Source organism: Narcine bancroftii, chromosome 11 (assembly GCF_036971445.1).
Source record: "Narcine bancroftii isolate sNarBan1 chromosome 11, sNarBan1.hap1, whole genome shotgun sequence".
In the NCBI taxonomy this organism is placed as follows: domain Eukaryota; kingdom Metazoa; phylum Chordata; class Chondrichthyes; order Torpediniformes; family Narcinidae; genus Narcine; species Narcine bancroftii.
In genome coordinates this window covers 106,371,908-106,399,766 of record NC_091479.1, presented here as the reverse complement: position 1 = coordinate 106,399,766, position 27,859 = coordinate 106,371,908, and the positions used below count along the sequence as shown (strand labels likewise).

The window sequence follows — 27,859 nt, the reverse complement described above, 5'->3', positions numbered from 1 at the left end:
GACAACATCCACTGCGCTACCCTCATCCACATTCCTAGTCACCTCTTCAAAAAATTCAATCAGATTGGTCAAACATGACCTTCCTCCCACAAATCCATGTTGAGTGCTCCTGATCAGACCCTGTCTATTCAGATGTTTATAAGTACTTTCTCTAAGAATTTTCTCCATTAATTTACCTACCACAGACGTCAAACTTACAGGCCGATAGTTGCCAGGCTTCCTCCTTGAACCCTTTTTAAATAACGGAACCACATGCGCAATGCGCCAATCCTCCGGCACTATCCCCATATCTAATGACATTTGGAAAATTACCGCCAGAGCCTCTGCTATTTCCTCCCTCACTTCTCTCAATGTCCTGGGTAAGATCCCGTCTGGTCCCGGAGACTTATCCACCTTTATATTCTTCAAAAGCCTTAAAACTACACCTTTTGTAATCTCTATATTCCCCATATTTACCCAATTTGCTTTTTTTATCTCACATCTCCCAATATCCTTCTCCTTAGTGAATACCGAAGAAAAAAATGCAGGTGAATTCCATTAAATTATAATCACTGCCTTCGAAGGGTTCCCTTAACTTTTAGCTCCCTTATCAAATCTGGTTCATTACAATATACCCAACCAGAATTGCCATTTCCCTGGCCAGCTTAGTCACAAGCTGTTCTAAGAAGCCATTCAATAAATTCCTTCTCTTGGAATCCCACACCAACCTGGTTTTCCCAATCCACCTGAAATTCCCTGTGACTAATGTAACATTTCCCTTTATGCACGCCTTCTCCATCTCCTTCTGAGAATGCATGCCACAACTTGGCTAATGTTTGGCAGTCTGTATAGAACTCCCATCAATGTCTTTTTACCCTTACAGTTACTTAATTCTACCCACAGGAATTCTATAGCTTCCAATCTAATGTCTCCTCTCTCCAAGATTTAATTCAATTTTGACCCAGCAGATCCATCCCCTCCATCTACCTTCCTCTCCTTCTGATACATTGTGTATCCACAGATATTTAGTTCCCAGCTGTGGACATCTTTCAGCCATGACTCAAGTGATGGCTACAATGTCGTATGTGCCAACTTCCAGCTGCACCACTAGAACATCAACCTTATTTCTTATACTGCAGCCATTTAAATACAAGACCTTCAGTGCTGTGTTCATCACCATTTTCAATTTTGTTTCTGAAGTATCACGTTAAATCCTTACCCCACTGACTGCCTCTCCTTCCTCCCAATCTAACTGCACTTGTGTATCTTCTGCCTTATTCACTGCCCTCACATTCTAGCTCCCATCCCCCCAACCAAACTAGTTTAAACCTTCCCCAAGAGCTCTAGCAAATCTATCCGCCAGGATATTGGTCCCCCTCCCTTTCAGCTGTAACCCATCCTTCCTTCCCTAGAAGAGATCACAATAATCCATGAATCTTAACTTCTGTCTCAACTTTTCAACCATGAATTCATTTGCCGTAACTTCCTATTCCTGCCCCATCTGGCGCGTGGCACAGGCAAAAATCCTGAGATTACCATCCCTGAGGTCCTGCTTTTTAGCTTCCTTCTTAACTCCCTATATTCCCTCTTCAGGACCATCCATTTTCTTATCTATGTCATTATTCCCAAAGTGGACCACGACATCTGGCTGCTCACCCTCCCGCTTGAGAATGCTGTGGATTTGTTCAGATAAATCTCTGACCCTGGCTCTATTCGAGAGACTTCATCTTGTTCACAGATCCTCCTGTCTGTTCTCCAAACTATGGAATCCCCAATTATTCACTCTCTCTTCCTCTCCCCCTTCTGTTCTGGGTGAACAGCAGATGCCATTTCACTGGCCCTCCACTCAGAGTTGGACCACCTGAATATTCCAGCATTATGTTTTAATTTGAATTAGGCTGTGGTTTACTCACTACAGTTCAACTTTTTTAACACCATTATACAAGCAAAACCAATGATTTTAAATTTTAACTTTAGACATACAAAACAATGAAAGACCCTTTTGGCACACAAGTCCGTGCCATCCAATTAACTGACAACCCCGGTACATTTTTGAAGGGTAGGAGGAATCTGGAGCCCCCAGGGAAACCCACAGATGCAGGGAGAATGTACAATATCCTTAGTCAGCATAGAATTCAAACACTGGTCGCTAGCACTGTAAAAGTGTTGCTAACTGTGCCACTCCCAAACTTGGAGTGGGGAATCTGTTCCTCACCATCCTCATTAAAAGACTCCAATCAGTTCAGATTGGAGATCGATAGTTATCTAATTAGTCAACGTATTAAGGGATATGGGGGAAAAGGCCGGAATTTGGAACTAAATGCGTGAACAGTTTAGCTCAGGGTGAATTTGCAGAGCAGACTCAATGGGCCAAATGGCTTACTTCTGTTCCTTCTTCTTGTGATCTAGTGGACATCACCCTCTCCTCACTGATCAGCAACACAGGACTATCTCAAGACTGGGACTATCTCAAGACAGTGTACGTAGCTTCCTACTCTTTTCCCTCTATACCCGTTCAGTTCCAACACAATCAACAAATTACCTGACAACACACTTGTTGGCCAAATAATGGGTAATGATAGAATCTGGGAAGAAATAAGAAACTGATTGTGTGGTGCCAAAACATTCATGTCTCAACATCAGCAAGATCAAGAAACTTAATGTGGTCTCTGGGAAACGGAGGCGGAGGGACCACCCATCGGTCTAATTGGCAGGATTGCTGTGGAGAGGGTTAGTACCTTGAAGATCCTGGGCATCTGCAATCAGAGGACCTCACTTGGAATCAGAACATTGAGATGACCATGAAGAAGGTATGCCATGTCTGTTTTAATTAGTTTGAGGAGATTTGGTATGTCGTCAAATACTCCATAAACTTCTGCAGGTGCACTATGGAAACATGAGTGCCCAAGAACATAGAAGGCTACATAAAATGGTAGATACAGCCAAGTTCTTCACAAGCAGCAAACCTCTCATCCATTGAAGACATCTATGTGAGACAGTACCTCAAAAAGGCAGCAAACATTATTAAGGAGTTAAACAAGAAAGTTTGCAGATGCTGGGGTTATGTGCAACACACAGGTGTGCAGGAGAAACTCAGCAGGTCACGCTGCACTTTGGATGAAAAGGGTAACGAACGATTCAGGGCAGGGCCCTTGGTCAGGGTACAAGCTAAAACTGGCAAGTGGCTGAATAAAAGGCAGGGAGAGAGGGGAGGAGGAGAGGGAGGAAAGGACAGTGGGACCACAGGCTGACAGGTGGATTCAGATCAAAGGTGGATACAGGAGAGAACGTAGAACAGCAAAAAGTTGAGGTATTGGGGAGAGGGATTAGGGTAGCTCTCTGATAGGAATGGAGAGGGGGAGCTGGAGGAAAGGAGACAGAGGGATAGATATATATATATAGATATATATATATATATATATAGATATATATATATATATATATAGAGAGAGAGAGAGAGAGAGAGAGAGAGAGAGAGAGAGAGAGAGAGAGAGAGAGAGACAGACTTGGGGAGGGACTTGGCAGAAATTGGAGAAGTCGGTGTTAACGCTATCTAGTTGAAAAATGCTAAGGGGATATAAAGTGCTGTACCTCCAATATTGCAGGTGGCCATGGATAGATATTTCAGTGTGGCAATGGTGTCTGAAATTGAAATGGTTGGTGACTGGGGAGGTCCTCGCCATCGCAGCAGATAGTGAAGGTGCTCAATGATTTTCCAGTCTGTGACCAGTCTCTCCTTTTTTGCACGAACGAGAGTTGGAGTGAGAGAGGGCAAGAGTCAGCAGCTTAAATAGGGGAGCAGTAGAAGCAGAGCAGTTATCGTAGGAACAGCCATTGTGTGAATGGGCCAGAGTTAAGAGTGGAAAGTTGAGGCTGAGGTGGTGGTGCAGGAGGTGAAGCAGACAACCCTATCAAGGAACAAAAAGGATTCAGGAGGAAGGGTCTCCTTTTTTCTTTCTTTCTCTTGCTCGTAGACAATGGGAGCAGGGTCCCCTAAGATTTTGGAGCTAGTGAGTGTGCATCATTGCCTTCTACATTCTAAATGTAAAAGTTAACTTTAAAAAAAAATTTAGACATACAGCACAGAAACAGGCCCTTTTGGCCCACGAGCCCACGCCACCCAATAACACACAATAGACCTACAACCCCAACACGTTTTGAAAAGTGGGAGGAAAGTGGAGCCTCTGGGGAAACCCACGAAGATACAGAAAGAACATATAAACTCCTTACAGACAGCGCAGGATTTGAATCCCGGTCTGGTCCCGATCGCTGGTGCTGTAACAGTGTTGCACTAACCACTACATCAACCATGCCACCCTTTGAAAATGAAAACAATGAGCTTGTCAAGAAGAGATGCTTCATCATGACTGATGCACATGTTCTTGCCGAAAAGAAGCAAGCCCTATCAGTTATGAAATACCTGGAGGTGCATGACAAGATAGGCCAAAGTCGGCATGGTTTCCTTGAGGGAAAATCTTGCCTGACAAACCTATTGCAGTTTTTGAGGAAATCACAAGTAGGCTCAACAAAGGAAATGCAGTGGATGCTGTATATTTGGATTTTCAAACAGCCTTTGACAAGCTGCCACACACAAGGTTGCTAAACAAGATTAGAGCCCATGGAAATACAGTAAATATACTTGCGTGGGAAGAACATTGGCTGATCGGCAGGAAACAAAGAATGGGAGTCAAGGGATCTTATTCTGGTTGCCAGTGGTGTTCCGCAGGGATTGGTGCAGGGGGCCACTTTTTTTTAACGTTGGTCATTAATGATTTGAATTGTGAAATAAGTAGCTTCTGGCTATGTTTGCAGATAATACAAAGTTAGGTGGAGGGGCACATAGTTCAATGAGATCCCCTCTCATTCTCCCAAATACAAACAAGTACAGGCCAAGAGCCATCACGAGTCCCTCATAATGAGAACCCTTTCATTCCTGTTATCATCCTTGTGAACCTCCTCTGAACCTTCTCTAATGTCAGCACATCGTTTCGTAAATAAGGAGCCCAAAACTGTTCACAATACTCCAAACAAACTCTCACCTGTGCCTTGTAAAACCGCAATATCACTTCCCTGCTCTTATATTCTATTCCTCTTGAAATGAATGCCAGCAGTGAATTTGCCTTCACCTCAGATTCAACTGCAAGTTTACCTTTAGGGTATCCTTCATGAGGACTCCCAGGTCCTTTTGCATCTGAGAATTTTCAATATTCTCCACATTTAGAAAATAGCCTGCCCATTTATTTCTTCTACCAAAGTGTATCACCATACACTTTTCCAATATTGTATTCCATTTGTTACTTTTCTGCCCATTCTCCGAATCTGTCTGAGTCCTACAGCTTCTGTTTCCTTAATACCCACTAGCTCGTCCACCAATCATCGTATCATCTGAAAACTTGAAAACAAAACTAGTCATTCCATAATCTAAATAATTGATATGCAAATATAAAAGGAAGCATCCCTAACACCAACCGATATAGAACACTACTGGCAACTGGCAGCCAACCAGTATAAGCTTTTTGTATCCTCGTTGATTTATTTCCCAGTCTACTTTCATACTTCATCTTTTCTCTGTTTTTTAGTTGCCTTCGGCAAGTTTAAAAAACCTTCCCAATCCCACTAATTTTTGTTTCCTTGTATGCCCTCTTTTGCTTTCACTTTGGCTTCAACTTCCCTCGTCAGCCACAGATGTGACATTTTTCCATTCAAATATTTCCTCTTATTTGGTCTGTATTTATCCTGCACCTTCCCTATTTCTCACAGAAACTCCATCCATTGCTGCTTTGCTGTCCTCCCAACTAGTGCCCCCTTCCAATCTACTTTGGCCAGTTCCTCTCTCAAGCCACTGTAATTCCCTTTACTGAAACATCAACACACCCAATTTTTGTTTCTCTTTGTTAAATCTCAAATTGAACTCAATCATATTGTAAACACTGCCCTCTAATGGTTCCTTTGCTCTCAGCTCTTCATTCACCTCTGGTGCATTACACAACACCCAATCCAGTCCAGCCAATCCCCTCGTGGGCTCATCAACAAGCTGCTCTAAAAAGCCATCTTGTAGGCTTTCTACAAATTTTCTCTCAAGATCCAGTTCTAACCTCGTTTTCCCAATTTACTTTCATGTTAAAATCTCCCATGATGACCACAACATTGCCCTTTCCATTTGCAGATGTAATTTGTTGTCAAATCTTGGAAACATAGAACATTACAGTACAGAAAAAAGGAATATTGAGCCTGCATTCACCATTTCAGCTGGCACTTGTTCCACACTCTCACCTCTCTCTGTGTGAACTAATTCCTAATGCTCTCTCTTAACTTCTGCCCTTTCACCCTCAACCCATATCCTCTTGTTGGCATCTCATCTAACCTCTGTGGAAAATGCCTACTTTAATTTACTTCGTCTATACCCATCATAATTTTGTATACCTCTATCAAATCTCCCCTAATTCTGCAGTAATAAAATCCTAACCTTTCCGTTTAATTCAGTTCCTAAATTACCAGCAACATCCTAGTAAATCTTCTCTTCACTTTTTCTATCTTATTTGTTACTTTCCTGTAGATAGGTGACCAAACCTGCAAACAATCTTCCAAAATTTGGCCTCACCAATGTCTAATACAACTTTACCATTACATCACAACTCCTATTCTCAATACTTTGATTTATGAAGACCAATGTGGCAAAAAGCTCTCTTTATAACCCTATGATGCCACTTTTAAGGAATTAAGTGTCTGAATTCCCAGAACACTCTGTTCCACAACATTCCTCAGTGTCCTACCATTTACTGTGAATGTCCTATCTTGGTTTGTCCTTCCAAAATCAAGACCTGACATTTGTCTGCATTAAATTATATCTGCCATTTTTCAGACCACTTTTTCCAGCTGGTCCAGGTCCCTCTGCAAACTTTGAAAGCCTTTCTCACAGTCCACTACATCTTCAATCTTTGTGTCATTTGAAAATTTGCTGATCCAATTTACCACATCGTCAGCTAGAGGGTGGCATGGTTAGCATAGCAATTAGTACAACACTGTTACATCACCAGCAATTGGGACTTGGGTTCAAATCCCGCACTGTCTGTAAAAAGTTTGTATGTGTGGGATTTCCCCCGGGGCTCTGGTTTTCTCCCACCCTTCAAAATGTCCCTGTAGGATAGCATAAATTGGGCCAAAATGGCCTGTTACCGTGCTGTATGTATAAATTTTAAATCATTGATATATATGACAAACTACAATAGTCCCAGCACTGATACCTGAGGCACACCACAAATCACATACCTCCAGTCAGAGATGCAATCATCCACAACCACACTCTGGCTTCTCCCATAAAGCCAGTGTCAAATCCAGTATGCTACCTCATCATGAATGCTGACTGTCTGAATCTTCTTGGCTGACCTCCCCTAGGGGAATCATGCCAAAGGCCTTACTAAAGTCCATACACGCCACATTCACAGCCTTTCCTTCAACTTTCTTGGTAACCTCTTCAAAAAACTATGAGATTTGTTAAACATGACCTACCATGCACAAAGCCATGTTGACTATCCATGGCTATCCAAATACTTGTATATCCTATCTCTTAGAACATCTTTCAATAACTTCCCTACCAGTCGGCTGATAATTTCCAGGGTTATTTTTAAACAATGGAACAAAATGAGCAACTCTTCAATCCTGTGGCACCTCACCCTCAACCCATATCCTCTTGTTGGCATCTCATCTAACCTCAGTGGAAAATGCCTACTTTAATTTACTTTGTCTATACCCATCATAATTTTGTATACCTCTATCAAATCTCCCCTCATTCTTCAACACTTCAGGTAATAAAATCCTAACTTTTCCCTTTAATTCAGGATATTTTAAATATTTCTGCCAGGACCCCTGAAATATCTGCACTTGCATCTCTCAAGGTCCAAGGGTATACCCTGTCAGACCCTGGGGACATCCACCTTTATTCACTTTAACCAGCAAGCACCTCTTCCTCTTTAATCTGTACAGGTTCCATGACCTGACTGCTTATTTACCTAAACAAGGCTATTGATTGGAGGTCTGTATGTAACTGACAACAGTGGCCTTCTACTCTTGCCATTTCTGAACTCAACCCACAACGATTCTATACCTTCTGATCCTATGTCACCTCTTTCTAATGATTGACATTATTACCACTGCCTACTTGGCTATCCTTTCGATACACTGTGTATCCTTGGACATTCAGCTCCAAAATGACATCCATCCTTTAGCCATAACTCTGTGATGGTCACAAAATCATATTGCCAATCTGTGGCTGTACTCAAGGCTTATACTGCATGCATTTATGTATAAAATCTTCAGTCCTATGTTTGTAACCTTTTTGACTTTGTGTCCCTATTTCATTGCAATTCATCCCTATGGCTCCAAATTTTCCCTACCTGCCTTCCTTTCACACCAATTCCCTACCACCTCTTCTTCTGCCTTCACTTTGATTCCCACACCCCTGCCGATCTCATTTAAAATCCCCACCAAATAGCATTAGCAAACTTCCCTGCCAGGATACTGGTTCCCCTTCCAGTTCAGGTGCAACCCATCCCAGTTTTACAGGTTACCCCTTCCCCAGAAAAGGTTCCAAAGATTCAAGAAGTTGAAACCCTGCCTCTTGCACCATCTCCTCAGCCCCTCATTTGCCTGCATTATATTCCTGTTCTGACCTATCCTAGCTCGTGGTACCAGGGGTAATCCAGAGAGGTCCAGCTCTTCACCCTCTTTCCAAACCCCCTAAACTTGCTTTGTAGGACCTCTACTCCACTCCTGCCTGTTACTGGTACCAATGTGTACCACATCCTCTGGCTGTGGTACATATTCTGCAACTGCTCGGAGACATCCTGCAACCAAGCACTTTGGAGACCACGTACTATCCTGGCATCTCTTTTGCAGCCGTAGAATCCCCTATCTGTTCCCCCAACTATCAAATCCCCTATGACCCCTATCACTCTGACTGACTTCACCCTTCCCTTCAGTTGGCAGTGAGAAGAGGTCGAGACCAGGTTGGTGGAGCTCATTTTTCAGGATGGTACATTTTCTCAGACTTGAAAGTCAAATAGTTGGTGTGCCTTCTTCACAACTGCCTTGATGTGCTGGCTCAAGGAGAGCACCCAGGAACTTGAAGGTACTAACCTTCAGCTCCATAAAACTCTGGTTAGATGAGACACAGTATTGTGGTTTGTTCTGATTGCATTAGTTGAAGGGTGGAAGCTTTAGAAGGAATACAGTGTAGATTAACCAAGATCCTACATGGATTGGAGAACATGTCTTATGAGGAAAGGTTGAAGGAGGAGAGGTGACAATAGAAGTAGAGAAGAATACGAGGGGCAGAGATAAGAGTGGACAGTCACTACCATTTTACCAGAGTGTCAATGGCAATACCAGAGGACATCTGTTTAAGATGAACAGAAGAACATTTAAGGGAGATTCAAAGGCCTTACTTTGTTTTACACAGAGTGGTGGGTGCCTGAAATGCATTGCCAGGGATGGTGGTGGAAGCTGCTGCAGAAGGCCATTTAAAAGTCTCTTCGATGCGCACATAGATGTAAAAAAGTAGCTGATTTTCCACAGTGAAGGAGATCAATGTTAGACTGATTGTGAAATTGGTTTGCATCCTGTTGTTTACAATCTAAACAATTTAAAACTTAGTCCTCACAGTTGACAACACAAGAGAAACCAGAGCAGGCTTGAGACCCTCAAGCCCATTCATTGATCCTGTCAATCATCCTCTTTTTCAATAAATCCTCACCTCCTCTCATTCCCTAAAATATCTATCAACCCCCAGACTGAACAAATTAAGCATCCACAACTCAATGTTGAGGCTTCCAAAGAATTGCATCCATCTAGATCAGTGGTTTTCAAACTGCCCCCCTAAACTCACATTCCACCTTAAGCAATCCCTATGCCATAAGAGCTCTTATTGCTTAAGGGATTGCTTAAGGTGGTATGTGAGTGGGAAGGGAAGGATGAGAGCACAGCTTTGGAAACATTGTCATTGGCCCATTTCCTTCAGGGTTAGGAAATCGTGCACATAACATCAATGAGGTACAATTAAAACAGTGCTTTTCAAACTTTTTCTTTCCTCTTACATACCACCTTAAGCAATCCCTTACCAATCACAGAGCACTTAAGGCATAGGGATTGCTTAAGGTGGAATGTGAGTTTAGGGGGACAGTTTGAAAATTACTGATCTAGATAGAGGTTTCTCATAACTTAGTCCTAAATGGTTGTTGTTTATCCTGAGACATCTCAATCCTCCATAGAATCCTGTGTATAAATTGGATGAAACAAATTCGCATTAGTGACTGACATCCCAGTGTGTTGAAGGAGTTGGGTGTGGAGATATGAATGCATTATGCTTCCAATAATCCAGAGAATTTGAAACAGCAAGAACAGATTGTAATATTATAACTGTAACCACCCCCCCCCCCTCTCCAGCACCACACAAATACAAATGCCCTGAATTTAGTTGCAGAAAAAATGCTGGTATTTTTTACTGAGGTAATGGCAACCAGAGAAATAATAAGATTGGGCAGAACCATGAATTTATGAAAAGGAAACTATGATTGACAAGTTTGTCAGATTTATAATACAGTTGTAAATTTAAATATACAGCATGGTAACAGGCCCATCTGGTCAATAAGCCTGTGCCGCCCAAATACACCAATTAACCTACAAACTTCCGCAATGGAGAGTGGGAGGAAATTCACGCAGACATGGGGAAAATGGAAAAAATCCTGACAGCGCCAATGAGGACGTTGGTGGTATAATAGTGTTGCGCAATCTGCTACAATAACCGTGCCACCTAACTATTAGACCAGGGGATGGGAACCAGAATGAGAGGGCAGTGAATAGGGCAGAAGATACACGTTAATGAACTATTTAGCAAGTTTGTGAGAAAGGAGAGGCCACCAGTCGGGAAAAATTGCAAGAGTAAGATTGAGGATTTAGCTTGAGGTACTTTGGAAATAAAATTGAAATGGGTAATGTATACAGCACTGAAGGTCTTGTATTTAAATGGCTGCAGTGTAGCATTTGATGATCCTGTAGCTGGAAGATGGCTCATATGATATTGTGACCATCACTGAGTTGTGGCTGGAATAAGACCACAGCTGGGAACTAAATATCCGAGGATACACAGTGTATCGGAAGAACAGAAAGGTGGGGGATTTTCCTGGTTACAAATAGAATTAAATCTTTGGAGAGAGGAGACATTGGATCAAAAGGTTTAGAATCCCTGTGGGTAGAATTAAGGGTTAAAAAGAGTCTGATAGGAGTTGGATATAGGCCTCCAAACAGTAGCCAGGATCTGATGTGCAATTTACAGATGGAGATGAGAAAGCACGCAAAAGGGACAACAGAACCTAAAACATTACAGCACAGTACAGGCCCTAGCTCTGCTAAACTTGCCTCATATGACATATTTTCCAATCCAGGCAACATCTTGCCATAGTTCAACCCTTTCCATAATTTCATCATCTTTCCTGTAATAAGGTAACCAGAAATGAACATAATATTCCAAATTCTGTCTCACTAGAGAATTATAGAGCTGAAAAATTACCACATGACTCCTGAAATCAATCCCCGATTAGTGAAGCTCATAGCTTTCGGCCTTCTTAGCTATCACAGCAACTGTGAAAGATCTATGGTTTTGGTCCCCAAGGTCACTTTCTTCCACACTATTAAGTATCCAAACATTAACCATGTACTCTACCTTCAAGTCCAAAATGTTTCACCTCATACTTATCTGGATTGAACTCCATCTGCCACTTTTCCATCCAATTCTGCATCCTGTCTATATCCTGTTGCAACCTAAAACAATCTTCAACACTAACCACAACATCTCCAACCATCATATTGTCTGCAAACTGACTGACCCATCCCTCCACTTTTTCATCCAGATCATATATAAAAATCACAAAGATCAAGGGTCCATGGACAAAATAAAACTAGTCACTGACAGCCAGGCAGAATATTTCCCTCTGCTTTCAACAGGCAAGCCAATTCTGAATCTATACAGCCAAGGTTCCATGGATCCCATACCTCATGACTTTCTGATGAGTCTCCCACTGGGGGCTTTATCAAATGACTACTTCTGAAAATTCTATGCTGCTCTAAATCCTATCCCTAAGAATTCTTTCCAAATGTTTGCAAGTCAGTTATTTAAGACTCACTAAGAACAACTCTCTCAATTCCTCCGTCTCCACAACATCTACTACCTAGATGAGGTCCTCCTTCTTCAAAAATAAATGTGGCTTCCCCTCTACTGTCAACAATTCAGCTCTTATCCACATTTCTATTTCTGGCACATTTGCCATGGTCACTTCTGCCCCAAGATACAACAAGGATTCCACTTGACCTCACCTACCATCCAAGCAGCTTCCACATTCAACATTATCCTCCACAATTTCCACCACCCGCAATGTGACACCACCACCAGACTCATCTTATCATGCCCTCCCCTCTCCACATTCCATAGGGACTGCTCTCTTCGAGACTCCCTCATCCATTCCCCTCAGTACCTAGACAAAGGGCTCAGGCTAAAATGTTGGATGCTGCGTAACCTGGTGAATTTCTCCAGCTCCAGTGTATTGCACTCGACCCCAGCGTCTGCAGACTTTTTTGTTTAACATTATTATCCATTAATTGTAACAAAATTAAAGCGCATGATCTGCCTAAATTATTTGCCTAACTTAGAGTCCATTGATTAAAGAGCCAATATAGTTGACAGTTACCTGTCGAAAATCCAGTTTTCTTGTGACACTTTGTAAATTCAATGTTAAAGTATGTGACCAAAGCGTGGACATATTCATTCCTCTGAACCTGAAGGCGGAACGCCGAAGAGAACGATAGATCCTCAGTCTTCACGCTGTAGATATCCACCTCCTGGATGGATAAACCTTTCCATTATTTCTCTGCTATTCAATATGATCATCCACATTCTGTGCCCTGTTTCAGTTTTCTTCCCACATTGTTGATCCCTTCAGACCCAAGAATAATTTATGTCTTTCCAAAAATAGTTAATGAACTATCTTCAACTTCTTTCTGTGGTAGAAAATTCCACAGGTTCATGACTTCCTGGGTGAAAAAATGTATCCTCATCTCAGTCCTACCTGAATTACCCTTTGGGTTCTGACCCCTAGCCCCAAAACCTTAGCCATTAGGAATATCTTTCCTGCATCAAACCTATTATTCTTTTGGAATTTAGTTTCATGATCCTCATTCAGTTACATGCATGCAACCCAATAAAAACCTGATTGATGCATGTACCTGCACACTATTTTCAGATAAACACCAGAACTGGACCAATTGTTACAAATAGCTGCAGCGTGTTTTGCAGGATTCAGGGGAATAAGATACCAACATGAGAGAACCCCAATAGTTGTACAGAGACATGTTGAGAAAGACTGATCAGTGAATCTGGCAATTTCATTGTTGTTTGTGTAAATTAGCATCAGTATGACTCATCTCTCCTATTCAATTATTTACCTTTCCTGCTACCCCAGGTAGTCTTCTTTACCCCCTATTCTGCTCCTGGAAGTTCAGTACTGTCAGAAAGGTATGGTATTCTCACAGCAGTTTTGAGATATGCTTGATGCACACTATATTCCCATACTGCACTCATGTTCAATTGGGGTTCCTGCAGAACATTGTGAAATTAGGTCAAATCCTCATTAGATATGGTGCTGAGATGGCTTACACTGAGAATAACACAGCAAAACAGGGAATGCTGGCCTCCGAAGGGATGAGGTGCAGTTCATCCCAGTTTTGGACAATTTCTCTAGCCAATTTGAGAAAAGTGCCAGTCCTTGAAGACACACAACACTGGCTGCCATTGAGAAGGCAGAGGCTTCTTGGAGTGGGAGAAAATCTCTGGAATTAGTCAAAGAGCCTTGGAATTCCCAACATAGAGATCAGCCATCTGATCTGAGTTACCGTGCACAATATTCAAGTATTTAAAAATAAAACACGATTCATTTACCATGTACCATCAATCCGGCATTACTCCTGTGTCCAGGAAGCAGCTGAGTCAATGGATTGGCTTATCAAGAGACCAAAGGGTAGGCTAGCACAAAAGAAACTGAAGCATGATTTGGCCATTCGGTCGCCCCTAACTGCTCTCCTATTCATCGAGGTCATGGCTGATCTTTTACCTCAGTGCTATTCTTCTGCACTAAGCTTCGATTCCCATTTCAGCCAAGGGTTGGTTTTAATTTTATTTTCCATTTGCGTCAAAACATATACAGTATTTATCTATAACATAAAAATGATAAAAAACTATGACACAAAAATATGTTTTTAATATATTTTCTCCCCCCCACCCACCTTGTTCCTCAAAAAAGTAGGAAAAAAAGGGAAGGCCTGTCTAATAAACCTATATCTTTTAATTAATTAATTGCAGTTTACATAATAATCTTAAACCATAACTAATTAGGGCAGGTTGGATGGGGGTCCGGTGGACGCTGTAGGTAAAGTCGTAGCAATTAAATCCATGTAGGGTTTCAAAATCTTATTAAATTTTTCCACAAAATGACCTGTCTGCACTATTTCATTTACTGGAAGTTTTGCATCAACAATAATTTTGAATATTTGTCATCTCTTTCCATATTTGGGTAATTTAATGTACAACTTTAAATTATTTTATTAAATTACCTTTGGGTGCAGTAGATAAGAATTTCAGTGCATATATACACAGTACTTATATGTATGACAATGAACTAATTCCGTGTCTGACTCTCCTTAGCTTGCCCCAATAAAAAAATTTCAGAAACTTGTTACCCTCTTAAAAGGAATTTCAACTCATCTTAACTCTGATTGGTCAACTTTTTAATCCGACTAATGATTCTGGACAGCCTGGCCAGGAATAACATCCTGCACTCCCTGTCAGGTCACATAAAACACAACAGTGACAGAAATAGTCATCTGGCCCTTCAACGTGCATCAAGATTATGATTAATTTTCTATTCAACCATATTTGCCAGCACTATTGAGATACCTTCTCAAATGTGCTAAAGACCAGAAATCTGTCAAGCTCCACATTGAATGAATATAGAACATTCCAGCATAATTCCAAAGGTTGATTGACGTCTGAGTGAATAGATATCTCCATACCACGGTTCTAAACAACATACCACTCATCTGAACTCCTCAGCAAGAAAAAACAATCTAACACCCCATTTAAACCATCAAGATATTGAAGAATTTATCAAATTTTACTGAGATCTCTTATCCTTCTAAACTCAATAGAAGATAGTCCCTATACAAAACAGGTGGGAGATGAAGGATGTTGATGAACAGAGAGACCTTAGGATCCAAGTCCCTGAAAGTGGCAACACATAGGATAACGAGGACAGCAAATAGACTGACTTAAGACATTGACTGACCGTTTCTACCCATGGATGGTGTCTGACCTGTTCGGTTCATCCATCAATTCTCTGTCTGCTCAAGATTCTGCAACTACACCTTTTGTGTCTCTCAAGGGTTCGTCATCCTAGTCAGGGCATAGACACATTCTATTTACAAGTAAAAACACAATGCTGGAGAAACTCAGCAGGTAAAAAGTGTACTTTATATAGCAAAGATAAAGATATATAACCAACATTTCAGGCATGAGCCCTTCATCAAGGTAAGCGCAAAATGTAGAAAGGCGCCTGAGTAAAATGGTGGTAGGGGGAGAATCTCTCTCACTGCTCCCCATGTGCAATCCCTGCTGCTCTCAAGCTATGACCACATACTCACCCAGATGTGCTTCCACAGCCATGTTTCCTTCCTTGCTACTTATCTCTGCTGTCATCTTGTGACTTCCTGCTCCGGTTCCAGGCCTCCCAGTTTGGTCCCCACAAGGATCTCAAAGGCTCCCTAAACCACCCCCCCCACCACCATTTTATTCAGGTGCCTGTCTACATTTTGCTCGTACTTTTATGAAGGGCTCAAGCCTGAAATATTGGCTATACATAATTTTCTTTGCTATATACAGTGCAATGTTTGGCCTGCTGAGTTTCTACAGTATTGTGTTTTTACATAGAACATAACAGTTGGATATGTTGCAACTTTACAAAAATGTAGTAGTGGCCATTCTGCAGGAAGATGTGGTTGTGCTGAAGAGGAGATTCACCAGGATGTTAACTGATTGAACAGCATTGATTATGGGGAGGGACTGGATAAGCAAACCTTGTTTGCCAAGTAGTGAAGGAGACTGAAGGGTGTCATGTCAAGTCAAGTCACCTTTATTGATCATTCATACCATGCTTGCGTGGTAAAGACGATAGCGTTTCTCCAGGACCACAGAGCATATTTACATAAATACAAGTTAGAATAGAGGTTAAACACATTGAGATATTAAAATATGAAGATGGATACAGTAAAAGTCCACAGTACTATCCATATATGTTCTGGGAATTCAGGAGCCTGATGGCTTGGGAGAGAAAAAAAGTGTTGCTCAATCTAAACATAATAACCAGAGTGCTATGGTACCTCCAACTAGATGACACTCCACTGGCTTCACTTCCTCTGTAGGGTCTTGGAGGTACAGCTTCCAAACCAGGCAGTGATGCAGTTGCACAGGATGCTCTCAATTCATGCTCTATAAAATGTAGTGAGGATGGAGGATGGGAGATGAACTTTCCTCAGCCTTCACAGGAAGTTGAGGCGCTGCTGGGCTTTCTTGGCTATGAAGCTGGTATTAAGGGACCAGGTTAGAATCTATGCCATGTGCACTCCAAGGAACTTGATACTCTTGACAACCTCAAAGGTCAAGCCGACAATGGTCAGTGGAGCGTGGTCCCTCCGGGTCCTCCTGAAATCAACCACCATTTCTTTTGTTTTATTAATGTTCAGATACAAGTTGTTAGCTCTGAACTAGTCCATTAGCAATTGCACCTCATCTCTGTACGCTGACTCCTCATTCTTACTAATAAGGTCCACCATGGTCATGTCGTCAGCGAACTTGATGATGTGGTTTGAGCTATGTTTCGCTGCACAGTCATGGGTCAGCAAAGTGAGCAGCAGTGGACTCAGTCTGCAGCCCTGGAGGGCTCCCATAGACAGTGTGATGGTCTTGGAAGAGCTGTAACTGATCCATACTGCTTGAGGTCTCTCCGACGGGAAGTCAAGAATCCAATTGGTGTTTAGACCCAGCAAGATCAAATTCCTTATCAGGGTTAGGGTTAGGGTTAGGTGATTGTGTTGAATGCCGAACTGAAATCAATAAACAGCATGATTTATTTTCCAGGTGGATGAGGGCTAGATCGAGGGTGGTGGCAATGGCAATATCTGTAAAGCAGTTGGATCTATATGTGAACCGCATGAGGTCCAGTGAAAAGGACACCAAGAGCTCAATGTGCCCCATGATGAGCCCCTTGAAGCACTTCATGACATTGGACATGAGTGCGGCAGGGCGGTAGTTATTGAGGCAGGACACAGAAAACTTCTTCAGCATGGGGACAATTGTGGTGGTTTTGAAGCGTGTTGAGAACACAGCGCTTCTCAGGGAGATGTTAAATATGTAGATTTGGAATGTCTGCTACCTGAACTGCACATCCCCTGAGCACTCTGCCAGGAATGTTATCCGGTCCAGCAGTTTTCCATGGGTTGACCTTGCCTATCTCTCTCTTCACATTGGCCACTGCAAGACAGAGCACCTGATCATTTGGAGGAGAGATGGTCTTCTTCGCTGCCATGTTGTTTTTCTGCCTCAAAACATGTAGGAGGGAGGCATCAACAGCACAGGCAGATGCTGTAGTCTCGTGGTTGGTGATATCTTGGATGCCCTTCCACATGCGACGTGTGTCCTTGCTGTTCAGGAAGTAACTGTGAAATGTGCTGGGCATGTGCACACTTTGCTTCCCTGATGGCCTTAGACAGCTTGGATCTTACAATAGCTCGGGTTACCTTGTTTCCTGCTCTGAACGGTTCAGAGTTACGGTTCCTGAGCAGCATACACACCTTTGCAGCCATCCATGGCTTCTGGTTAATGATGGTCTTGGGCACAGTGACGTCATCAATACACTTACTAATGCAACTGGTCACTGATGCCAATATACTCCTCAGATTGATGCAATTACCATCGGTTGCTGCTTCCTTGAACATGTGCCAGCCAGTACGCTCAAAGCAATCGAAGTGCATGAATGGCCCCCGCTGACCAGGTTACCCTGCTTCAGAACTGCTCTGAGGTTCAGAAGATTATGTGAGGTTAATGAGGTTAAAATAGGGCATGGATTTAAGGTTACAGGAAGGAGTTTTAAATGAGATTTTAGGGATTGATATCTTGAACACTGCCTGTGGAGGAAAATCTGAACACAAAGGGTTAAGGGTTCACCCATAAGTTGCTTACAAGAACATACAAGAGTTAGTTGCATATTGATTAAGTGGAGGCAGGGAACCTCAAGATGCGATTTATCTGCAGACATGATAAGCTCTGGAATTTGTGAAACCATGATTAAATTATTGCCAAATGTTGACAATGAGAAACTATTGTCAGGTTGAGCAACAGGGAGCCACGTGCAGGAATGCACTGCCATTTATTGTAATATAAACTCTGTTCAAACTGGCTGTGAGCAGAGCAAGCTCAGGCTGGGTGCTGGGCATTGTTGGAATCTAGGGGTTAAAACATTATGAAAGAAATGATTAATTAATAAGTTGATATGTACTGCATGGTTCAGGGAAAAAGTAGAATGTGATTAAGTGGCAATCACAGCATGGAGCGAAGTTGGCCGAGCAAAATTGTCTGCTCCCAAATACAGGGAGAGGAAATTCATAAAACGATTTAGGAGGAATGCTCCAACTGAAGGAGGTGGTGAGTAGCACAGGAGACACAGGCCAGACCAGAACAAAGAATGGCCTGCAAGAAACAAAGGGAATGGAAAACCAGTCTAGGAGGAAGATTAAGGCATGAGGAGGTGTTAAAGAGAACAGCAGAAATTGGCCAGACAGGAACAGAATGGTGATTAGAAATATCTGGGGATGAATTAATTTCTGATCAAAACAACAGGATAGTCTGGCCTGGAGGATTAAGATGGGAGCGCTACACCCCAGATATCTGCAAAACAGGAGATGACTTGTGATAACCCTTATGCAAAAAGATCTAGCAAAGGAAGCCAACTTTTGTTCTGTATGATAAGGTTGATCTATATAAACTGAGCCAACTGGACAATAGGGGTCAGTCTTGGGGAATAGCTCACTGTGCAGGTGACCTATGAACTAACGACTGACCCAGAGCTCTGTTAAGTTTTATTCTTGTGCTGTGTAATAAATTGACTGTTGAACCGAATACCTTCTCCTATCACTTCATTCAAAGAACACGCTGGACTCAGACCACACATAGACTAAATTAAGAGTAAGGTAAAGCCAGAGTCCAACAGCATGCTCTCCAAGATATCTTGCTAATAAAACTCTTCCGAAGAAGTAGTTGAGTCTTTCTCCGCAACACTGCCAGAGAGATGGTGGAATCAGATGCAGTTACTATATGAAAGAGCCATTTAAATAGGTAGAAGGGTTTAGATAGAAAGTCACAATAACAGTGTCAACATAGAACAAAAGAGCACAGAAACAAGCCTTTGATCCACAGTATCTACATCAAACATGACACCCAAGTTAAATTAAAATTCATGATCCATCACCCCTCTATTCCCTTCAAATTCACCTGTCTGCTAGAAGTCTCTTAAATGAGACAGTTGTGCCTGCATTTTCCCCACTGGATTCCTTCTCTCTCCTCCCCTCCCTCTCTTCTCCCCCCACCACCCTTCCCCTTTCCACCAGGTCTCTCTTTTCACCACCAGTGTCACCTTCTCATCAGATGTGTTCTAATATCCCCAGTCCACCCTGTGACTAATCTTCCTCCACCTGACCCCTTGGTTTTTCTTGCCTCTCTCTCCCTTTGTCTGGCATTTCCTAATCCTCTGTCCATCAATCTTTCCTCCTCTCTGAACAATATGGGCCCGTCTCACCCTTTTCACTGGCTTCTCTTTCCACAGCTTCTCAGTGTTGATGAAGAGCTTCAGCTTGAAACCAATCATTCTTCTTTGCCTCCACATTGACGTTGTTCAACCTGCTGAGTTACTCCAGCAGGTTGTGTTTAGTTTCAGATACCAGCATCTACAGTCTCCTGTGTATCTCCAAAATCCTGGTAAATCTCTTCTGTACCCTTTCCAAAGGCTTCATGTCCTTTCTGTAATAAGGTGACCAGAACTGCACAAAATTGCACGCTGGTTACCCTTCATCTCTTCAAGTAATTACAGGCTCAAATGTGGAATACAATAGCACAGGAACATTACACTCAGCCCAAACTGTCTGCACTGAACGTGATGCCAAATTCAACTAACATTTTGCTATTTGCACATGATAATACAAGATCATAAGATAGAGGAGCAGAAATAGGCCACTCAGCCCATTGAGTCTGCCCCATTATTCAATTAAGAGCTGATCCATTTTCCCACTCAGCCCCACTGCCTGGCCTTCTCCTCATAACCTTTGATGCCCTGGCTAATGAAGAACCTATCTCTGCCTTAAATACACCTATTACCTGGCCTACACAACCACATATCTCTCTAATCTCTTCATATTCATCTCCTCTAAAACACCTCAGTAGAAGACCAAAAATCTGGACTGCTTGGGGATTTTCAGATTTTCGGCAGTACTTTCAAAATTAAAATTTGAGGAGGAATAAAGAAGAGATGAACAGATAAGTTTAGATAGTTTATTGATTGGCAAAGACAGCGTGTTTCAATTATCAACATGTCCAGTTTTAAAGAAAAATGTTGTGGTCACTTGTTGCTGCTGTGCATCTGTGGCCCTTATGCATGCACACACATAAAAGCCCGCTAAATTTTTTAAGTTTGTGAGTTTTCAAGAATTCCACATTCTCGGGATTTCTGGCATCCAGATTTTTGGACTTCAACTGTACTATTGTATCTGCTTGCACCACTACTCCAGACATCCTATTCCAGGCACCCACCACTCTGTTAAAAAAACTTGCCCGACACAATAATTCATACTGTCGACCCCATCAATGTCTCTCATTATTTCAGGAACTTCTATCGTGTCACCCCTCAGCCTTTGACACTCCAGAGAAGACAACTCCATTTTAAATTTAAATTTAGAAATACAGCACAGTAACAGGCCATTTTAGCCCTTGAGTCCATTCTGCCCAAATTACACCCCATTAACCTACACCTCAAGTTCGATTTGAACAGTGGGAGGAAACAGGAGCCCCAGAGAAAACCCATGCAGATGCGGGGAGAACATACAAATTCCTTACAGACAGCACTGGATTTGAACCCATCTGGTCCTGATAGTTGGCACTGTAAAGGAGTTGCGCTAATTGCTACGCCAATCGTGCCGCCCTATGTCCAAACTTTGTTCAACCTTTCCCCATTAACTTATACCCCCACCAAAACAGGCAATATCCTGGTAAACCTCTTCTGTCCCCTTTCCAAAGCCTCCACATCCTTCAAGCAATGGGGCAACCAGCCTAACCAAAGTTTTATATCACTTAAATATGACATCCTTACTCCACCTCACCAATGAAGCCAAACATAGGCCTTCTTTACCATCCTATCTACTTGCACAGCCATATTCAATGAGCTATGGATCTTGTCAAATCATTTATTAAAGTCCATGTCGACTACATCCACTGCTCCACCTTCATCAACCACCTTTGTCACCTCAATAATGTTTGTAAGACATGACCAAGGGATTTTTAAAAATTCTGCTCATCAAAGGCATTTTATGTTGCTTTGGCCTTCCTAATGAACTGCTTGAGCTCTTTCCTGCAACCTTTGTATCCCTCCAGAACTCTTTCCAATTTTAGCTTCCTAAACCTTGAACATTTCCTTTTTCTTTTTGACTAGATTTGTAACCATTCAAGGTTCTTATTTCAGGATCTCTTACCTTGCCATTCCTGCCCTCCTCCTTTTCTTGAACATGCCAATCCTGGACTGTAATTAGCTGCTCATTAAACAACTCCCAAGTGTCAATAGCTGACCTGCCTAATAATAGCTGCTCCGAATAACTCCCAGGAGCTCTTGCCTACTGCCATAATTGCCCCCCCCCCCCGATTTAGCATTTTCCCATCAGACCTCGACAGTCCTTATTTACAACTATATTGAAATGAGGAATTGTGATTACTATTCTCAAAATGCACCCCACTAAAAATTCATCACCTGGCTAGGCTTTTGTTTCCCGATACAGCTCCAATATAGCTCTTTCCCTGGTTGAACTATCTCCATGCTGCTTCAATAAGTTGTCCTGGATGCATTTAAATTCTGCCCCATCTAAGCCTCTGATAATATTGTGGATCTTCTGTGACAACAATCCTGTTGCTTTCACACCATTCCATAATTTGTCAACATACCTGTTCTTCTATCTCTCAGAGGCCTAGAGTGTAACCCTAGCAGAATGATTACACCTTTCTTTATCGATAATGCCTCAGTGAATAAGTCCTCCAGTACATCCTCTCTAAGTCAGCTGTGATACTCTCCCTGATTAGTAATGCAACCCTTCCATCTCTTTCACCTGCCTCTCTGTCCTGTCTGATATATTTGAACCCAGAATATTGAGCTGCCATTCTTGGGCCTAACTGGCCACAACATTGTATTTCCTCAGTGCACTTGACCACCTCAATTGCTAGAAGGCATCCAGCAAAACCCCTTTCTTCACTCAATCAAAAACATACGAACCAAGAGACCATTACATGTATGTTTTAATTTCATCAGGAGGTTCCTGCATTAATTCATTAACAGTGAATACAATGACAGGAGAAAGCATCAGGCAGCAGCATTCCACAAGTCTAATGCAATTATGAATATTTCACACCGCTCCAGGAACTTTACTGGGCTCTTTCATCTGTGTCCAACCCTTCCTCCTGATAATGGAACCATTTCTCCCCCCCCCCCCCATTCCCGATAATGGAACCCTCCCCCCTCCCCGATAATGGAAGCCTTCACCCCCCAATAGTGGAACCCCCGCCCTCCGAAAATGGAAATCTCCCCCCCCTCCCAATAATGGAACTTCCCCCTCGTCCAATATTGGAACCTTCCCCTCCTGATAATGGAACCCTTCCTCCCCAGTAATGGAAACATCCCCCCACAATAATGAAATCACCCCTCGATAATGGAACCTCCCCCTCGTCCAATATTGGAACCTTCCCCTCCGATAATGCAACTCTTCCCCTCCCGATAATGGAACCCCTCCTCCCCAGTAATGGAAACATCCCCCCACAATAATGAAATCACCCCTCGATAATGGAACCTCCCCCTCGTCCAATATTGGAACCTTCCCCTCCGATAATGCAACTCTTCCCCTCCCGATAATGGAACCCTTCCTCCCCAGTAATGGAAACATCCCCCCACAATAATGAAATCACCCCTCGATAATGGAACTGTCCCCCCTCCGATAATGGAACCTTCCCCCCACCCCAAATAATGGAACCCTTCCCCACGAAAATGGCGCTGGAGCGCTCTAGATTGCAGTGGTGAGGGTGGGGGGGACGCTCGGTCCTTCAGGGGTTGGGCACTCGGGACTGCAGGCAGTGGGAGCTTCAGGAGAAAAACAACAGAGCTTAATGAAAGATGCAAGTCTGAGAGGGTGGATCGTGAGGGTGTTTGTCCCAGACATGTGGTTGTGAATCTGTGGAGGTTCTGCTCCAGAGGTGGAGATTTACAGACTTAGAACCACAAAAAAGTCAAGGGGGACAGGGAGAGCTGGAAAATGGTGTTGACGCCAAGGTCTAACCATAGAGAGGGGGAGAGAAATGAATGTGGACAGAGGGGAAAGGCAAGGTGTGGGGGAAGGTGTTGGTGAGGGTGGAGGGAAGAAGTGAAGTGGGGGAAGCAAGAGGCAAGTAGGAGGAAAGGAAAGGTGTGGGGAAGACATAAGGAACAGATCTACCAACTCCTGTTCCCCATGTACAAAGATGAGATTGAGGCCAATGCTTCTTACTTTAACAATGTGCAGGAGCCAAATTCAAACCAATTAATTGGTATGCAAACCATGAACCTAGTCTGCCACCTCTTGCAGAGGTCCCTACCCTGCACCATGACATTAAATGGGCCTGAAGATTGGTGGTGAGTGGCTGAATTCCTTGGACACTGTATCCCTTTTGATGAGAGTTCATCTTTTCTATGAGAGCAGGATGCAGGTCTTTAGCCTTGGTTTGTTGGATTCCTACCGGTTGCCCAGGGTAATGTCTGGTAACTATGGAGTATTATTGGTTCCACATCAGACAGGATACATGCAGGCGAGTAAACATGTTGTTTCAGAAGAGCCTCAGTGTACCTTGATGAGACAAGCATTCGTCACAACTTGTTTTCGATCCACAATGTCCACCAGCGGTTCCTTAATGGCCACATTTCTGATGCATGTCATGTCAAACCCATAAACGTCTTCCCACCCTAAACAAACAGAATAAGATATAAATGCAAATAGCAAACCAGTTTGAGAAGGGATCTGCACACAGGGTTAGAATTTGGAGTAAGGCACAAGAGTTCATGTCACTGCTCCTTTTGGGAACTGCTGTCTGCAAGTTGACTCTGATGTCCTCACATTATCCAAGCAACAAACTCTACCAGAATTGTTTCTGCTGATGAAGCAATTCATAAAGTCCTGAAATGTGGAAGATGTCCCCTTTCAGATCCAAACCTCCCAAAACTCTTACTGGTCAAATGGACAGTTTGGAAAATGCAGAGACCCAAATTAATCCCCACAGACCCAGGACTAGTAGTGTCCTCGCTGTTCATGGGAAGTGACTCCTTGTCATCCCCAAGACCCTGAGGAATCCCCACAGATCCAGGGCCAGGTGTGGACAGAGATGAGCCACAGGCTATCTCCAGGCTTCAGGAACACAACACGCATGGAACACATAGCACTCAGGTGGAACCTTACAGTGAATTTTGAAGTCCTTGAACTGACGATCTTCAATGGCTACGATATACAAAGTGGCTCGGTCAGGGAACATCAGTCCTCCAGGTTTCTGTTGGTGAATTTATTTCATCATTTATTCACCTGACAAAGATATCACATTTTGAACAGCATAAACATTGCAGAACCAAGCTAGCAGCCACTCACACTTTGTAGTTCACCTGTCTTTGGAGCTTTTATTTCCTGAGACACAATGCAGTGATGTGCCAATACTCCCAGCCTGATATACCCACAGGTTGAGCTTTGTTGGGACAAGATACCTTGAATACTCACGTAATAGTCAAACTCTGGGAACTAAATTTTCAGGTCAAATTTAGGGATTGATTATTTTTGAACACAAATACCTACGTTGTTCAAGGCGTCAGGAGAGGATGGCCAGGACTGGGTGGTAAGTCTGTGTTTGGGGCGTCGGGTATTCGAATGGGTGGGCGGCCGAGGGCTTGCAGTCGGCGCATCGGGAGCTCCAGTGGAAGGGCAGCGGAGGAGAATATCTGCAGTCGGGGTGTTGGGAGCTTTGGTGGGTGGTCACTGGGGTGAAGGTCCAAGGACAGGGATTTGGGAGCTCTGGTGGGCGGTCGGCCGGGGCGAGGATCCACGGTTGAGGCGTCGGGCGCTCCAGTGGAAGGGCAGCTGAGGTGAAGATCCATGGTCGGGCAGTTGGGAACTCGGAAAGGCCGGCAGTCAGGGCCAAAATTAGTGGGGTTAATGTTTACATGGGATACATGGAAATATGAGATTTTTGGGCCAAAAAATAAATAAATAAAGTGGGGGTTGACTTTTATATGGGACCAATCAACTATTACATGAGTACATGAGTGATATCCTTTGGCTTTTACAGGTGTTGTGAAGCATGATTCAGTCAGCAGCCCAGTTATCCTGTCACCCATACAATGGAAGAGCAACCTACCAGCCACTTGTCCCGTGCAAAGATCACCGTGTTCAGCATTGATTCATAGAAGAGGCAGTAACCCATCCACTCGCTGATTATGATGTCCACCTGGTCCACCGGCAGCTGCACTTCCTCCACTTTACCATTAAAGATTACAATGACTGTAAAACAGTCCATAAACATCCCAGTAACTGGAAAGGCAGCATAGCTACACTTAACCAAAAGGTTTATATTGCTTGCAATTCGCAGCATAGTTTATAATAACAAGAACATGAACAGCAAAGGATTATGATCAATTAAAATAATTATTTACGGTCTTTCAAAGGAGGGCCTGGATGAGTTGGGCCAAAAGGCCCCTTTCCAGGCTGTCAAGCTCCTTGGGTTAATGAGGACCAGTGGCATTCAATGTCCTTCATTAATTGCCCCTGAAGTGAGGAGACAGTCAAAAGGCATGTGCATCAGAATGTCCAGACTCACACATAGTTAGAAGGGTAAAAAGGACAGATTTCCTTCCTGCACAATATTTTTTGTAAAACCACCATCACAAATTCCAACCTAATAAAGATTTAATGACTTGATTTTAATTTAGACATTCAGTACAGTAACAGCCCCTTCCTGCCCATGAGCCTGTACCACCCAAGTACCCTAATTAACCTACAACTCCCATAAGTTTTTGAAGGGTTGGGAGCAAACCAGAGCATCCAGATGAAATCCACACAGACACAGGGAGAGGATACGGACTCCTTACAGACATCACTGGCGCTGTAATATTTGAATTTAAATTCCGATGGTGGAATTTTAAGATGGCTTTCCTTCAAATCTTTACCAACACACTATGAAGCTTTGAAAACTTTGATCGAAGCACCCCTCAGCCAATGAAGCTCAGGGGCAATCCAATGGAAGTTTAACAAAATTCAAGGCATTGCTAGGTGGATTTCCCAGGGTAGAGATATTAAATACTAGACCTATTTAAGGTGGGAGGGGGAAAGTTAAAATGATATTAATGAGGCAAATTTTTTGTAAAATAGAGAATGGTGGATACTGGAACACGTTGCCAGGAAAGAGCTGGATGCAGATCCAATTACGAAGTTTGAGAGGCATTTGGATAGACACAGGTATAGGCAGGGAATGGAAGGAAGTAGACCATTTACAGGCAGGCAGTTTAATTCAGCATTATAGCCAGCAGACATGTTGGCAGAGGAGCCTGTTCCTGTGCTGTACTCTGCCACTGCTATGTTCTAACTATAATTAACCATCATAACAAATTATAACCAATCACCTTGATGCTACATACCCTGACCCCGGCCACCTATGGGCTGGAGTCTCTGACAATGCCAACTCACATCACACCAGCACTTCCAACTGTAGAGCGCATCGAAAGATCCAAAGCCTTGTTGATCCAAACCAAGCCTTTTATTATCTAAAAGACTGGAGTGTATCACATGTAGGTCGACTTGTCCAGAATGACCTGGTCTGGCTAGGAGCAATCCTTTAAGACCTGCCAGTAACTGTGGCTATGCTCTCAGCCAATCACAGTCATCCTACACGACCATCTGTACATATACACATTGGTGATAGAATCTGTACTATCACACCAACGCAGTTACTCACCCCAGTCCCAAATTGCCCATCCTCAGTGATCCCATCATCAGTTCCCACCCTGACTTCTCCAGGCTGATACCTTGGGTGCCTCCACTGCTGGACCCCACTGCCACTTCTCCCCCACCTATACTCCTTATCCTTCCCTATTCCCTCTCACCTCTCCCTACTCCTCACCTCCCCTTCAACTCTTTTGAGCCACTTTTTCCCCCACCCCCTTACCCTTCACCTCTTCCCCAACTCTCATGATCCCCCAATCTTCAAGCTCCACTGACCCTTCCAACCCTCCACCTCCCCCTCTGATCCCCCACCCTCTTGCCCTGACACCCTCCATCCCATTGAACCCTGCCAGATCTTACTATCCCCTCCAACATTCCCCTCTCTGAGATAAACCATTGTGTCCTCAGTCAGGCGTCCCTTTCACCCACACCTGAACGAGTTCCACACACAGCACATTGCTAAACTCTTCTGTCATCT

General features: G+C 43.1%; 1 protein-coding gene across 5 annotated transcripts in view; it reads right to left on the bottom strand.

Annotated features, from left to right (window-relative positions):
- LOC138746296 (protein arginine N-methyltransferase 8-like) overlaps window positions 1-27,859 on the bottom strand; it is a 96,286-nt gene that overhangs the window by 39,059 nt on the left and 29,368 nt on the right. For 3 of the 5 annotated variants that reach the window (XR_011346846.1, XM_069904520.1, XM_069904519.1), the window contains 4 exons: window positions 25,802-25,944; window positions 24,859-24,946; window positions 24,253-24,368; window positions 12,717-12,867 (listed from right to left, as the gene is read on the bottom strand). Coding sequence is in view for 2 of the 5 variants with exons in the window: in XM_069904520.1 (XP_069760621.1) it covers window positions 12,717-12,867; window positions 24,253-24,368; window positions 24,859-24,946; window positions 25,802-25,944 (498 nt within the window). In the remaining 3 variants the exon portion in view is untranslated. The remainder of the gene's footprint in view (window positions 1-12,716; window positions 12,868-24,252; window positions 24,369-24,858; window positions 24,947-25,801; window positions 25,945-27,859) is intronic. The other 2 variants (XR_011346848.1, XR_011346847.1) reach the window with 1 other exon arrangement.